Genomic DNA, 14,511 nt, shown 5'->3' on the forward strand with positions numbered 1-14,511 from the left:
AAAGGAAGATCTTAGTAGATGAGCGGAGTCCTTTTAGATTACCCAAAAAGGATAAGACTACAAAACTGTTCTAGTTAGTTTAACTTACCAAGTTTACTGCCCACAAATTTTATTTCATTGTCCTCTGAACATAGCAACTTCTGCAGCTTATGCTTCTCTCTATGAATTAGAAGTGACAGGAAAAGCATTGCTAGACTCCTTCTAGTTTATGTCTTAGGGAACCAACTGGTGATAAGTATTATTTCAGTTAGACATGAAAGAAAAGAATTTCCTTTTGTTTGCTCTGCTACAGTTCTACCATCATGGTTTCACCCTAGAGAATTTCATAATTTCATCCTAGAGATTTCCTTGTGATTGTTATGGATGTGATATAATAAACATATTGAAAAATTCTAAGGCCATCAGAATACTGAATTCAAGATGGATAATTTTAATACTAGCATTTGCATGGATGCTGAGGTGTCTGTGTTTATAATAGGTCTCTGTGTTCTGTGCATTGAGCGATGGTGTCTTAGTGCTGTGTGTAAACTGTGCTGTGTCAGGAATTGGGGGATTGGATGGGTACTATATATGTTAAATTGTAAATGATGATGTAGTATGGGGTACTGTTATATTTTTTAAGTGATCATTGCCTTTTCTGCTGTACAATATGACCCTTCTCATCTCTCTCATTCATTTTGCATGCCTCTGCTCACTTCTGTACAGCCACAGTTGAGGCTATTGAGGCTGAAAAAGGTACGATCAGAGTCCTTGCGCTGGGCAGAGATCTGTGGTGTGTGGGTGGGCATCAGAGAATGTCCTATGGGTGTGTCTTCTAGCTTGCACAGCCCAAGATGAATCAGACTCACTGACTCATCAAGTTTAACAGTCATATCTTCTTCTTCTTTTTTTTTTTTGAATCACAAGGACTGATTTCCATAGTGACAATTTGGTTTTTTCCCTTTTCTAGTATAGTAATGAGACCAGCATTTAATGTTCCAGAATTCTTTCGAGTACAGCATGTTATGCTATAATATTATAGCATTTATAGTTGCAAATAAAGACCTGTTTCATATTTTGCATGATTCTTTGCAACTCAGATTTTTTATATTCTTGAGTGAAATCCTCTCTAGATACAGGTTTGGTATTCTCATGATAAAAAAATGATAAAGTCATTTTCAGTAATTCCCTTGAGAGTCCAGGAGCTGTCACTATGATTTTGTGCTGCAGTTTGGGCTGTTTGCTGGTAATAGTATATTCATGTGTATCATGTATTAACTTGGTATTACACGTCGCTGAAAGCTTTGCTGCCCCAACCATTTATTTGGTTCACATGCACAGACTTTTGAGTCTCAGGGATTGCATATTAAAGCAACTAGATCATAATCAATAGTATGGAAATCTTTTCTATGCACATCTTAATAATAGAGGATACATCACTCCAGATGAAGTGAATAAGAAACCATACCAGTTGAAGGAGAATTGCTGTCTGTTTTGATTTAGGTTTCCAAAAAATAGGCAATGAATAGCTAGTGAATTAAGGAAAGCATCTCCTAAATATGGAACTCTAAATACTTTTTATTACCTACAAACACAGATCTACCTCCTGGAGGCATTTCCCACCTTTTTCATTTCATATTGGTGGCGATGGAGTGATGATACCTTGTCCTCCAAGGTAGTTCTAATTGCTAAATTTTAGCTTTATTTCTTTTCTCCTCCCATGTTCTTGGTACAGATTTGTATGTTAAGGATTAACTTTGTTTAGCCTCCTCACTTGCCCCTACTCTTGTTGCTGTCTTACTGTGATAGCCACTGTTGATTTTAGAGCCTGAGGTAGGAGATAATTGATGAAGTAGGAGTCAGGTTGAGACCCTGAGACCTTTGCCTGGAGATCTCAGGGTCAGGAGAGGGCTATTTTTGTGTCTTGTTTTTTTAAGGCTATGCTAACACTTGTCATCTATGAAGCTATCATGTTTATATTTAGGTTTAAATGTTTCATATTTTAAGGGGAAATCTGGAATGGGGATAGGCTTCAGTTACAGTACAGTTTAAATGTTGCTATGTACAACTAATTTCTTTCTTCTTAAAAATCATTAATTATGTTTTTGAAATCTCAGAAATGTTTTTCAATTACTGACTTATCAAATTTGCATTTTGTTAAGCAATACGAGGATTCTCTCCACCACATAGAATCTGCAGTTTTGAAGAGGCAAAGGGTTTGGATAGGATCAATGAGAGAATGCCACCCCGGAAAGATGCTGTACAGCAAGATGGTTTCAATTCTCTGAACACCGCACATGCCACTGAGAACCACGGGACTGGCAACCATGGTGCCCAGTGACCCACGGCTTCCCAGGGACTCTCACATCTCGGGCCCCAAATGGACAGATCACCCGAGGAACTGGAGGGGTCGGCCAAGCTGACTGTAAATGTCACAGTCCCTCTGGAGAAACCATTGTGCTTTTGAGACCCCAGCCCCCTTCCTGGATGGAGGCTTGAGGGCCCTGGGACATGTGGTAACTGATAAGATTGGGTCATCGCTGCCAAGGTGGAGAGCAGTGAGCAAGGGGCTTGGGGCAATTTCCAGTGGAGGGCAACTACACCTCCATTTATGCTTGTGGTTCACACATTTAAGTTTACAAATGAGATTTCTTTTTCCCCTCAGTAGAATTAGATTTTGTTTTTCAACCATAACTTCAAATACAATCCTAAGAGCTAATGTGGACTTTTTTTTTTTTTTCCATGAAATGTCTTTAAAGGATGAATTAGCATGGTCTTAAAATACATTTCCGAGGTTACTAAGCTGTATTTTGAATTATGGGCAAAATGCTGAGAAACCCAGTTGGCATTTAAACAAAATGCTGACCTCAGGTCTATAGTTCTTAAATGTGGCTAATTCTGTAATATAGTCTTGATATTTTTCAATTATGAATGAAACCTATTTCTAGGCAGACTCTCTTACTTGAACACAAATCCAAAAACTAATTTAGAATCTTTCTTGCCCAGATCTTTTGAGATTTAAACCCCACAGATTTAAGAAGAAAATCTCTAAATTTCAGAATTATGAAGAATTACAGAATTACTCATTTAAGGTACTTTAAAAAGAAGTTTGTACATTGTCAAAGTAATTTTAATTCAAAACATGTCTGTAAAACTTGACGTATTTTGTGTATGCATGTTTTAATTTTGCAGATATTTAATATATAGACCTATGATGTACAGGTATGACATGTATAGGTTACCTAGATGTTATGAGAAATTTTAGTTTATTGTGAGTACTCAAGTTGCTTATACAGCCACCAGGGTGATTTACTGCTGGCTTTTTATTATTTTATGTTTTGATGCGAAGGAAATTTTAAAATGTTTTGGAAGTGTTTTGATTAAGCAGTGCAGCATAGAAGCAATGGTTCTGTTCAGTCATTCAGATGTTAGTGGAAGCATAAGAGTCAAGACTGCATGTTGAACATTTTCTTTTGATAGTTACAGAACTGCTTGGTTAAACTAAATGGAACCATGTGCTAGTTTTACACAATTACTGACCTGTATTGACTGCCACTGCGGTTTGGCATTTGCCTTTACTTTGGTGGCTTGCTTCCCTCATGCCCTGGAATACAACTCAGAGCTCCAGGCAGCGGAACCAACTATTGTTTGTTTGCCAGAAAGTGCACCCTGTACGGTCTCCTGTCTAAGTTGGAAATATTATGCATGTGCAGGACTATTCGAGTATTTTATAAACAGTAGCACACAATAAATTCCATGCATGGGCCGCTGCTCCTATCTCTGTGTTGGGTTTTATTTGGAAGATGTAGTCTGATTTGACCTTCTCCTGCAAATCAGAAAATCCAGTTAATAGAATTGGGATATATCCTTAAGAGAAAACTATCTCCTGGATAGTTAATGCTAATTTGATGAATTAAATTCTTGTCTTCATAAATTTTGCTCTTTTTTTAGAAAAAGTTTGATTACACTTGTTTTATATCAGTACTAGTAACTGAGCACTAGGAGACTCTGGATGCCTATTATAGGCCTAAATCTATTATTTAAAATCAGTGTTTCAGTTAACTTTTAATTGAAAGAAAATGTTGTTGTCTATAATTTTGTTACAGTAGCATTTGGAATATATTAGATTTTTTAATAATAAGAAAAAAACGATACTGCCGTTATACTCCTTTCTTCTTTGTCATAATCAAACTAAGTATAGAACTTTGCTAATTGAGAGAAATTTGCATTTTGTTCAACATTTCATAATATAACTGTATAGGAAGTTTAATTACAGTTTTCACCCATTATGAAACATTAAATTGAAATATTTATACTTGCCTAATTTTTGGTAGCAAAGAGAGCTCAAATTGTTAATCATTACAGCTTCTTGCTGTAATAGCATTTCTAAACTAAGAGCTTAACTGATATATCAAGTAGTATTAACTTCTTTAGTCCTTAGGTCCATCACTAGGGTTATGTATTATTTATGGAAGCATAGGTAAACATGAAGCATCATTAGTGAAGCAGAAGAATTAGGGTTAATGGTAAAAATTAAAAAGAAGAAAATAAGAGGAAGGAATGGAATTCAGAAAAAGTGGTATACATGAAGAGTGGTAGAATACTATCACCCAGTGTCTCAGATCTTTTCCTATTTGTTGAATAGGAAGCTCTTTCTAGTCTGCCTCTTAACTAGTTTCACAATGAACTATAGAAGTATTTTTAAAGTTGTTTTTAAAACATAACTGATGATGAATGCAAGTTGTGAAAAGTTCAGATCTTCCTAAATTGTACATTTAAATGTCTATCAGAATAGTAGTAATGTTGGTAAAATTACTATTCAATATCAAATTTTTTCCTACATATCATCTCCTTTTACATTCAAAGATGACATTCTGAGTCAGAAAAGATGATCTGACTTCTTTGACCTTTTGCAGTTTAGCCATTAACAGACCTCAAAACCTTTAAATGCTTTACCAGTTAAATTTGAAATTGGCCTGAAACCTTTGCTTAAAATGAATTATCCTTATTTTATTCAGGATTTTTGCCTATTGCAACTGATTTTCCTTTTCCACAGCTATTCTACATAATGTTATGTAATGGTTTTTGGTGTTTTTTTTTTTTTGCATCCTTAGCACTTTTCTTCCACCTTCCCTGCTTGTAGTTTGTGCTTCTGCAGTTTGAGGTTTCCTTGGAATCTGCTCTCTGCATCTGTTCATATGTAGATTTATTTGCCACGGTCCAGGACCTCACTGCAAGTGGTTCTGTTCCCTAGTTTGATGATGTTCACAGAAGCAGGTAAGTGACATAGCTGGGGCCAGATGTGAGCAAAGTCAGGTCTTAGAGTCAAACAGAACCAAGCACTAGCAACTTGTGATAGGTTCTGGTGCTTAATAGCTCTAACTGACAAGGAGCTAGGAATGTGGAATTAAAAGTTCTCTGAATCAGCATCCATTACAGGAAGGAATGAGATATTTGAGTTGATTGTTTTCTATTTTTTTTTTTCTGTTCCTAGAAATAGTGTGTTTTTAGTCATTAATACATTGCTCTTGCTTACATTAATATCCCAGAAAATTTTATTCCTTTTTTTTTTTTTTTTTTGCCACATCGTGTCAGTCCAACCCACATCCCCTGCAATGGTAGCTCAGAGTCTTAACCACTGGACCATGAGGAAAGTCACTATTCCTCTTTTAAAATCAACAGGTGGAATACACTGATGACATCTCCTCAGAAAGTACCTTGCTCTCTTTTCAGGAAAATTGAATTTTACAAATTAATTCTGGATGTTTCTCCTACAACTGATTTCCCTTTGTTTACCATTGAATGACTATTTCTATTCTTCTTTTCTGGGCATTGTATTTGTACTTAAGTTGTCAAGTTAAGTTAGAGCAGTGTTTGTTATGCTGAAAAAGACTCTGGGCTTGGGAAACCCATCCTAGGTCTAGATTGACATCTTAGAACTGTAGGGGTTCCTGTTTCTCTGTGCTAATGTGTATCAAATACTGACTTCTGAACTAACCCCCGGGGCTTATTCTTGATGTTGTGGACCGGGAGGAGAAATGTTGCCTTAGTGAGAGAGGTCCAGGAAGCAGTAGGCTTCAGCTTTCCTCAGCCTTCTTGGCCTTTGGTGAGCTTGGGAGTGTTGACAGAGTTCTGAGCCTTCTTGGCAGAGCAGGAAGGTCAGAAAGAGAGTAGTCCATGGGCAGGGGGCCAGGCCCCTGCTTGCCTCGTTAGGGAGAATTCAGTGTTGTCTGTCTGGTTGGCAGGGCACACCTAATCACAGAGACCCAGCATTTCAGCAGTTTGCAAATGAAAGTGATATGAAGGGACAGCTGCAAATCAGCCACAACCTAGATCTGAGGAGATCAAGCATTTACTTCACTTGGAAGAAAGAGAGAAGGAAGGAAGCTGAGGGCTTAGCAGGGTAAGTTACTTTTCCATCAACTCCTCTGCTTGCTTAGTTTATAGTTAAGTAAAGAATTTATCACCCAAGGGAGTGTTAATCACTGATTAGGCAGCTAAATGTGGTAGTAATAGCAATATTCCTAATGCATTTCTCCTTTTTCTCTTTCCCAACCCCTTTTGAGGATCCCCAGTGACTAGCTTCACTTACCCTTCTCTTCCTTACCTCCCTAAAGACACTTTTTGTTTGTTGGTGAATTAGAGAAAATTAGATAAGCCTCACTGGTCTGGAGATGGTGAAAAGATGAGTATGATTTGGTGAAATTTGAGTCTGTTGGTGGTAAGGAGCAGGGAAGATGGGAAACCTAGGTGTGGGAATAGGCTAGGTAATATTTTAGGAAATTACAGATGAGAAATAAGTTTTTGTAGGCCATCGAATTCATGTCTCCTCTCCAGTGCTTGGTGTCGGTGTTCTCTGTATATACTGAAAATAAATTAGAGCCCAAGTCACTGCTTTTGTTTCTCTCAGGTCAGCCCCCACCTCCACCCCCAAACTTGAAGGATCCTGTATCTCATTGCAGGAAAGTTAAGACCAGGGGATCTGGGTATACAAACTCAGACATGAGCCTGTTGATATATACAGATGCAAATGCAAAGATCTGGCTCCTCATTCCCACCTTCTTACCTTCCTGCCAGAAAATTAGTCCATTTGTATCACGAACCCACTCCAGACACAGAGGCAAGTATAACATCAAAGATTTCACCAACATCATACCTCCCCAAACTGTGTGATCCCTTGACTTCTAGCGGGTCCAAACAGTCTTCATTTGGACTTAATCCTCCATTGGAGGAAGGACCTCTCTTTGGAAAGGCAGATAAGCACTTTCTGGTCTTAATTGGCTTCTATTGCAGAATAAAGGCCTTTGGTAGAATATCAGAAAGATTCTTACTACTTTTGGAATTAAGACTTGATTTCTCTCAAAAATACTTTTCCTCCATATCTATAAAGAAGATTCCATTCTTTCAAAGTTTAAGAAGGTGATGTCTTGCCAGAGGGAACTAAGTAGAGAGAGCATATAAATACTGATTCTAGAATTGCAGTGATTCTGGGATTCAGAAGAATCCCAGTGAAGCAAATGCTTGGTGATTAAAATTGGAGGGAAAACCCAGGTCAGTTTTTGGAAATGGGGTCCTAAGGCGTGAGGGCAATTCCATCCACCCTTTAGTAAAGAGAGATGACTCTTGAATTCTAAAATAATGTACTATCTTTAGGTCTAACTTTTTCTTTATTGGTGGGAATATAGAAGATATGATATGCAGATGAGCTTAGTTATTTCTGTTTTGTGGACTTTGAAACTGTTCCTTCATTTATGCAATGAGGGGAAAGAATACAAGGGTAGAATGAAAGGATGAAGAGAAAGAAAGTACAAAGGAAATCAGATTAGTTCTTCTATTAGCCTGGGAACAGTGGTTTACAAGAGTCATGTTGTAAAGTGATGTGTGTTAGCTGGATGATTTGGGGAGAGTTTTTGTTTGATTGTTCTGCCACCTACATCTCAGCTGAATGAGCATTCTCCCCAATAGAACAGGTCCAGAAGGATTCAGTGTTAGACCATTTTTGGAGCAGAACACAATTCTTGATTTGAACTTTAATAGTTAACTCATTCATAGTAAAACCAGCCACTGTCAGCATTGTCATATCCTCTCATTTCCCTGTACCTACAGGCATTTTTATCTGGGGAGCAAAACAACTTTTTAGCTTCAAAAGCTCTTATAGATACCTTTCTTTTTTTTTTTTAATTGAGGTAAAGTTCACATAACAAAATTAATCCTTTTAAAATGAGCAATTAAATGACATTTAGTACATTCACATTATTGTGCAACCATCACCTCTATCTAGTTCTAAAACATTTTCGTCATTTCCCCCAAAAACACCCATAACCATTAAGTTATTCCTCATTCCTCCTTTCACCCAGCCCTTGGCAACCATGGATCTGCTTTCTGTCTTTGGATTTACCTATTCTTGCTACTTCATAAAATTGGAATCATATAATGTGTTGTTTTATATCTGGCTTCTTTCACTTAGCATAATTTATCCACATTGTAGCATGTATCAGTATCCATTTCTTTTAATGGCTGAATTTATATGTATGTATGTATGTGTGTGTATGTATATGTCTCCCAGTTTGTTTATTCATTCATCTCTTGGTGACCTTTAGTTTGTTTCTACCTTTTGACTATTGTGAATAGTGCTGCTATGGACATTTGTGTATAGGCATTTGTTTGTGTGCATGTATTCAGTTATTTTGAGTATATACCTAGGAGTGAAATTGCTGAGTCATATGGTAATTCTATATTTAACTTTTTGCAGAGCTGCCATGCTGTTTTGCAAAGCAGCTGCACCATTTTGTCCTACGATCAGTGCAGGAAGGTTCTAGATTTTCCATATCCTCACCAACACTTTTGTTAATTTCTAGTATTTTGATAATAGCCATCCTAGTGGGAGTGAAGTGTTGTCTCACAGTTTTGATTAGCCTTTGATTAGTGATCTTTAGCATCATATGCTTATTGGCAATTTGTATATTTTCTTTGGAGAACTATTCAAGACTTTTGCCCAGTTTTAATTGAGCCGTTTGTTGAATTTTAGAAGTTCTTCACATATTCAGGATGTTAATCTCTCATCAGATATGTGATTTACAAATATTCTTTCCCATTCTGTGGGTTGTCATTTCACTCTGTCCTTTAATGCACAAAAGTTTTAAAATTTTGATGCACTCCAAGTTATCTTTTTTATTTTATTGCTTGTGCTTTTTGTGTCACATTCAAGAACTTGCCAAATCCAATATCATGAAACTTTTCTCCTGTGTTCTTCTAAGATTTTGTAGTTTTATCTCTTATAGTTAGGTCTTTACACTTAATTAAACTCAAACCATTCTAGTTTCTCAGTTCCCAGAATTTTCCCATCTACATTTGTTATGCTCATACTCTCCTTTGTGTTTAGAACTCCTCTTTCCCTGTATTTGTATATTGGAAACGTCGCCATACTTAATGGTCTATTCCAGCTGCTACCTGCTTTATAGAATCTGCCTGAGGCTTACCAGCTGAAGAGACTCTTTTCTGATCTCCCATTAGTGCTTTTAGTTTTGTTTTTCTTGTAAGATTTATACATTGCCTTTTGTTATAGTTTACATCTAACCCTTCTATAAGACATTTAAATGTTCAGTATATTTTTTTCACATTTCTTTCTGTTATAGTGTTTTGTGAATGATTTTATCTGTTTATCAGTAAGTGTTTATTGAATGAATGGGTGTTTTAATTTTTTCCAATATAGTCTCATGATTTCATTTCCTCAGTCCTTGTAAAAGGAATAGAAGACAGGCCAGGAAAGGAGGATTTCACAGAGTTCTCACTAGGTAGTTGGTCAGTGTGGGCTTGGTTGTACTTCAGAACTCATCTCTTTAGGAGATTTTCCTGATACTACGTACAACTTGCTCCAGCTATGTAACTCAGCATTGTAAGTGCCAGTGCTCATTTTATATCCATTTGATTTCTACTTTTGGGTTTATTGCTTATAAATGTGATGATAGGTCTTTTAAAATGAATGTTTTCCTTCTCCAACTAGATTAGATTATTTCTCCAATTACATGGTAGTTTTGGACAACCAAAACCTTTCTTGCTTTTTCCTCTATTTTAAGTTGATTTTTAGGAACACACTAATAGCATATGAATATATTCTTTGTGTAAGAAGTCACACATTGCAAATAAGTCTAAAGTTCATTGACCTAGTTCCCATTGCAGGGCCTTTGCCCCTTCTCAGAGGAAAAATAACTGTTATCAGTTTTATATGAGCCATCCCAGACTTTTTCTAAGCATCTATATTATATATAGAACTTCATGTATAACACATATATGCATAATTATATTCACATAGAATAAATTCTCTGTTTTTTACAACTGCATGTGGTGATCAGTAATCAGTAGATATGAAATAAATCTTACTGTTACCTGGGCCTGAGAGACTAGAATGACAAGTAAAAGGTCAAACATGAAAACACATCATGTGTGTCCAACTTACAAACTTTCATTCCATATCTGTTCTACATGTAGTCCCCAGGTATTATTGGACAAGCCATGGCTCCACGGTCCCGACGACGAAGGCACAAGAAATCCCCCTCATCAGTGGCTCCTGTGGTTGAGACCCCACCTACAGTTGTGGCTCCTGTGCCTCTGAACCTCGCTAAACCTGGCCCTAGCATTGATACACTTGGCTTCTTCTTCTTGGAGAATAATGTTCCTGGCCTATCCCAGCTGATCCTTCAAAAACTGAACATGAAAAGCTATGAAGAATACAAGTGAGTGACTAGCTCTGTGCAAGAGTGATATATTGTCTCTGGCAGAAGGTGGAGAGGAAGTGTAGCTTGGGAAACATGGGGTATTTGTGATGAGGGATTTTCTCATCCCAAATTGAGCTGGTTTTATTACTATAGAAGAAACATAATTTGCTTAAATGAGAAATGATGGGAGTAGGAGAGGTGAAAATGTATAGAAGTCAGGGTAGGTATCATCAGAACTTCTGGAGATATTTTTCCTGTTGCCATTCCTTCTCCATACTGTCCTCTGCAGGTTGGTGCTAGACGGGGGTACTCCAGTGTCAGGCTTTGGATATCGATGCCTTGAAGAAATGTTCCAGAAGATGGAAGACACATTCCGATTCTGTGCTTACTGTAAAGCACTCCCTAGTGGCCTTTCAGACTCCAAGGTCCTCCGGCACTGCAAAAGGTGATTAGTCAGGAGCTGGTTGGGTAGACTTCTGGAATGATCCTGTTCCAAGACTTCATTGCAGAAAGAAAGGTCTGAGACTTAACAAGACCTTTCTACATTTCAGACCTTCATAACTTTAGGTTCATTCCTCATTTTGTCTGATCTAGGCCACAGAGAAATTAGAAAAGAGTTGCTTATAAGGTTCATGTTTATTTTCATATGGGGAGATTAGACAGAGAGGAGAATATAATCCTTTCTACCTCTCTTCTGTTGAGTACTTAAGTATTAAGACCATATATGTTCTGAAGAGGTTGGGGCTATGCCTGTGATAACAGGGCAGCTACAAACTCCTGGTGGGCTTTCTTCCCGCCCCCCCCCCATAAGAGATGTAAAAAGTTAGTTCTATATAGAGGCTGAAGTGTCACTCTGATCCAAGAGAAAAATTGCATTCCCACACTCTCCTTCCTCCTCTGCCAAACATAGTCCCCAAATTTGGTGCAGCAGCTGTCGTTCCTATCCCTACCTTCCTCATCCAGTGATCTTTCTTCCTAGGTGCGGAAATATCAGTTCCCTTCCCCAGGCGTCCCCTATTCACCTATGAGGTATAGGAACATCTATTTCTGGGGCTCATTCTCTCAGGTGCAGAAATGTCTGTTACTGTGATCCAGAGTGCCAGAGGTCAGACTGGCCAACACACAGGAAGGTTTGTCAAGAACTGCGTCTTGTAGCTGTGGACCGTCTCATGGAATGGCTTCTGGTCACAGGTAGAGTGACAGTATTGGGAACTCTGCCATAATGGTCATATGAAAGCATGTTGTTTAAAAAAAAAAAAAAGAGGAACCGAATGGGACAGGGGAGTGGGGTAGCAGTTGTGGTGACAGGTTGGGAGAATGAACATGGAGGGAATATTGAAAGCAGAGAAAGATTAGATCACTTCTTATTCCTTCTTTCCCGCAGGTGATTTTGTCCTACCCTCAGGACCTTGGTCATGGCTGACTGAAGTTGTACAGGGTTGGGACACCTGGTTTTCTATGCGACGTTTACAGCTAGATGATACACTGGATGCTGTGCTTGAAAGTCAGGCCATGACCACCCTGTGGGCTAGTGTAAGACGGCCAAGACCAGACCCAGATGTCCTGAAGGGCTCTTTGAAGCGGTTGCTGACAGATGTCTTGTCACGGCCCTTGACACTGGGCTTTGGGCTTCGGGCCTTGGGAATAAATGTTGGGAAAGTTGGGGGAAGCACAGTGCACGTGGTTGGTGCTTCTCATGCAGAGACATTCCTCACTCGCCCTGGGGACTATGATGAGCTTGGCTACATGTTTCCTGGACACCTTGGCTTCCATATAATCATGGTGGGTGTAGATGTGGCTGCTGGCTTTTCACAGAGCACCTCAGCTTCACTCCTGGAACCTGGCACAGTTCAGCTTAGTGGCCATAGGGGCCTCTATCATGACTTCTGGGAGGAGCAGATAGAGACTGGGCAGATAGCCCATCCAGATTTGGTGGTGGCATTCCATCCAGGTAAGAGCCATTGGTTTGGGGGAATAAGGGGTCAGTCCTCTGGGAGTTTTCCATCCTGGCCCTGTACTTTTAGAGCCCTCTTCATTGGATCAGGTTAAGCATAATGAAGACCCTGTTTATTTCGGTTCATAATTTTCTGTTGAAGCATCTAGGGTAGGTGATGGTGGTAGATGAGCATTGGAGGTGAGCTAGGTGAGGGGTGGACACAGTTATAGAACTGTGTTGTTTGGGGTCTATCTTTGCGTTACCCCTTTCTATTCCCATCTCATTTTGTTCCATAGGTTTCCATGCTTCCCCTGACTTGATGGAGGCTTGGCTGCCCACCCTCTTGCTACTTCGTGATTATGAGATCCCTACAATGATTACTATTTACAGGTTTTGACTTCCTTTCTTTGCGGTACCTCCCTGATTCACTCACACCTCTATAGATAAGCTCATTTCTCTCCCCCTTGCTTATCTTCTGCCTTCTGGTGAGGATTTTCTTCCTTCACATACTTGGCTTTCTTATCCCTTCAAAGTGCTATGCTAATTAATTGAGCAGGTAGTATAGACATTCGGGAGTGGGGTGGCCATTGCCTTAGTCTGGCCTTAGGTAATTTTGGGGGTTAATGAGCAGTTCTTCTATCTTTTTCATAATCAGCAGAGCAATTTTTTTTTCTTTGTCTTCCATAGCCATCAGGAGTTGGCAGCCTCATTGCAGATTTTGGTGGACCTGGATACACACATCACAGCCTATGGAGCTAACCCTTTTGCGTCCCTTAAACCTGAACAGGTCTACTCCAACCCCAACAAGCAGCCAGTTTACTGCAGTGCCTACTATATCATGTTTCTTGGAAGCTCCTGCCAGCTGGATAAGAGGCAATTGGAAGAGAAAGTAAATGGCAGGGTATAAATAGCTGAGCCAGATCATGACTGGGATGTCTAGAAAATGGAGAGGCTGTGATGAAATACCTGCTGATGCCAGATTGTTGCCAACTTTCAAATCTACTATATCGTAAACCTAATTCACTTGTCTGGGTAGATTCTAAGCTGAATGGGAGCTCCTGTATGATGTGACTCATTTCTAAGAGGTTAGCCACATGTTGCTTCTAGAGACAAGATTCTAGATTTAGTGTATGGCAAAAGGCCCTCATATTCAACTTTATAAAGTTCTTAACAGTTTCCTTCGTGAGAAAGTTATACCTTTTGACTTGAACCACATGGCACCAAGGAGAAGAATGGCACCTTGCTCTTTTGAAAAAGACTTTCTTCTTATACAGCAGTTTGGGCTAAAAAAATGCAGATGTCTTAATGACTTGAAGTGGTGGAAGAAAGAACAATTCAGAGAAGTGGTTGGGAGCATGGGGGAGGTTGTGAGGATTGGCAAACTGTTCTACTTCCTGGCTTTTTCAAGATATATTTCTCATTTCCCTGTTTCTTTTGAGGACTTCCAACTTCAGAATCCCAGGGACAGAGGAGACTAGTGGGCTACCGTCTATGGGGTCGCACAGTCGGACACAACTGAAGCGACTTAGCAGAAGCAGCAACTTTAGAGCAACTTTTTGCCCTTGTGTTGTATTTTAGATATCCCAGGGTGTATCTGTATATACTGCAGTTTGTTATCACTTGGTCTATACCACAATAAATTCAGTTTTGGGCTTCTTAAATCACTTGTCTTATCTTATTTCCTATTCACTGGCAAGTGTTACTTGTCTACATAGACCATCTCAAGATTGGAGTTTTCTCTCTTGCCAAAGGAGTGGTTAACATCAGCTCTCTTTTTAGGCCTGTCACTGTACCACACCCTGTCCATTGTCATCCATTTCTTATCACACTCTCAGGATTAGGATATTCCCTAAGTATTCTTTGGGCTTCCCTGGTGGCTCA

The 14,511-nt window shown here is 39.0% G+C and overlaps 2 protein-coding genes across 5 annotated transcripts in view; both read left to right on the forward strand.

Annotated features, from left to right (window-relative positions):
* Nucleotides 1-3,724, forward strand: part of PPP3CB (protein phosphatase 3 catalytic subunit beta) — a 33,565-nt gene extending 29,841 nt beyond the window's left edge. For 2 of the 4 annotated variants that reach the window (XM_068982453.1, XM_068982454.1), the window contains exons 12-13: nt 706-735; nt 2,142-3,724. In XM_068982453.1, the coding sequence (XP_068838554.1) occupies nt 706-735; nt 2,142-2,320 (209 nt within the window). In that variant the 3' untranslated portion in view covers nt 2,321-3,724. The remainder of the gene's footprint in view (nt 1-705; nt 736-2,141) is intronic. The other 2 variants (XM_068982455.1, XM_068982457.1) reach the window with 1 other exon arrangement.
* A 2,572-nt stretch (nt 3,725-6,296) lies between these two features.
* On the forward strand, nt 6,297-14,202 carry MSS51 (MSS51 mitochondrial translational activator). Its single transcript, XM_068982458.1, has 7 exons — nt 6,297-6,382; nt 10,468-10,712; nt 10,984-11,139; nt 11,761-11,885; nt 12,079-12,645; nt 12,927-13,020; nt 13,318-14,202. The coding sequence occupies exons 2-7, from the start codon at nt 10,492-10,494 to the stop codon at nt 13,535-13,537; spliced, it is 1,383 nt and encodes a 460-aa protein (XP_068838559.1). The 5' UTR covers nt 6,297-6,382; nt 10,468-10,491; the 3' UTR covers nt 13,538-14,202.
* The last annotated feature ends 309 nt before the right edge of the window (nt 14,203-14,511 follow it).

Source organism: Capricornis sumatraensis, chromosome 10 (assembly GCF_032405125.1).
Source record: "Capricornis sumatraensis isolate serow.1 chromosome 10, serow.2, whole genome shotgun sequence".
NCBI classification, from domain to species: Eukaryota; Metazoa; Chordata; class Mammalia; order Artiodactyla; family Bovidae; genus Capricornis; species Capricornis sumatraensis.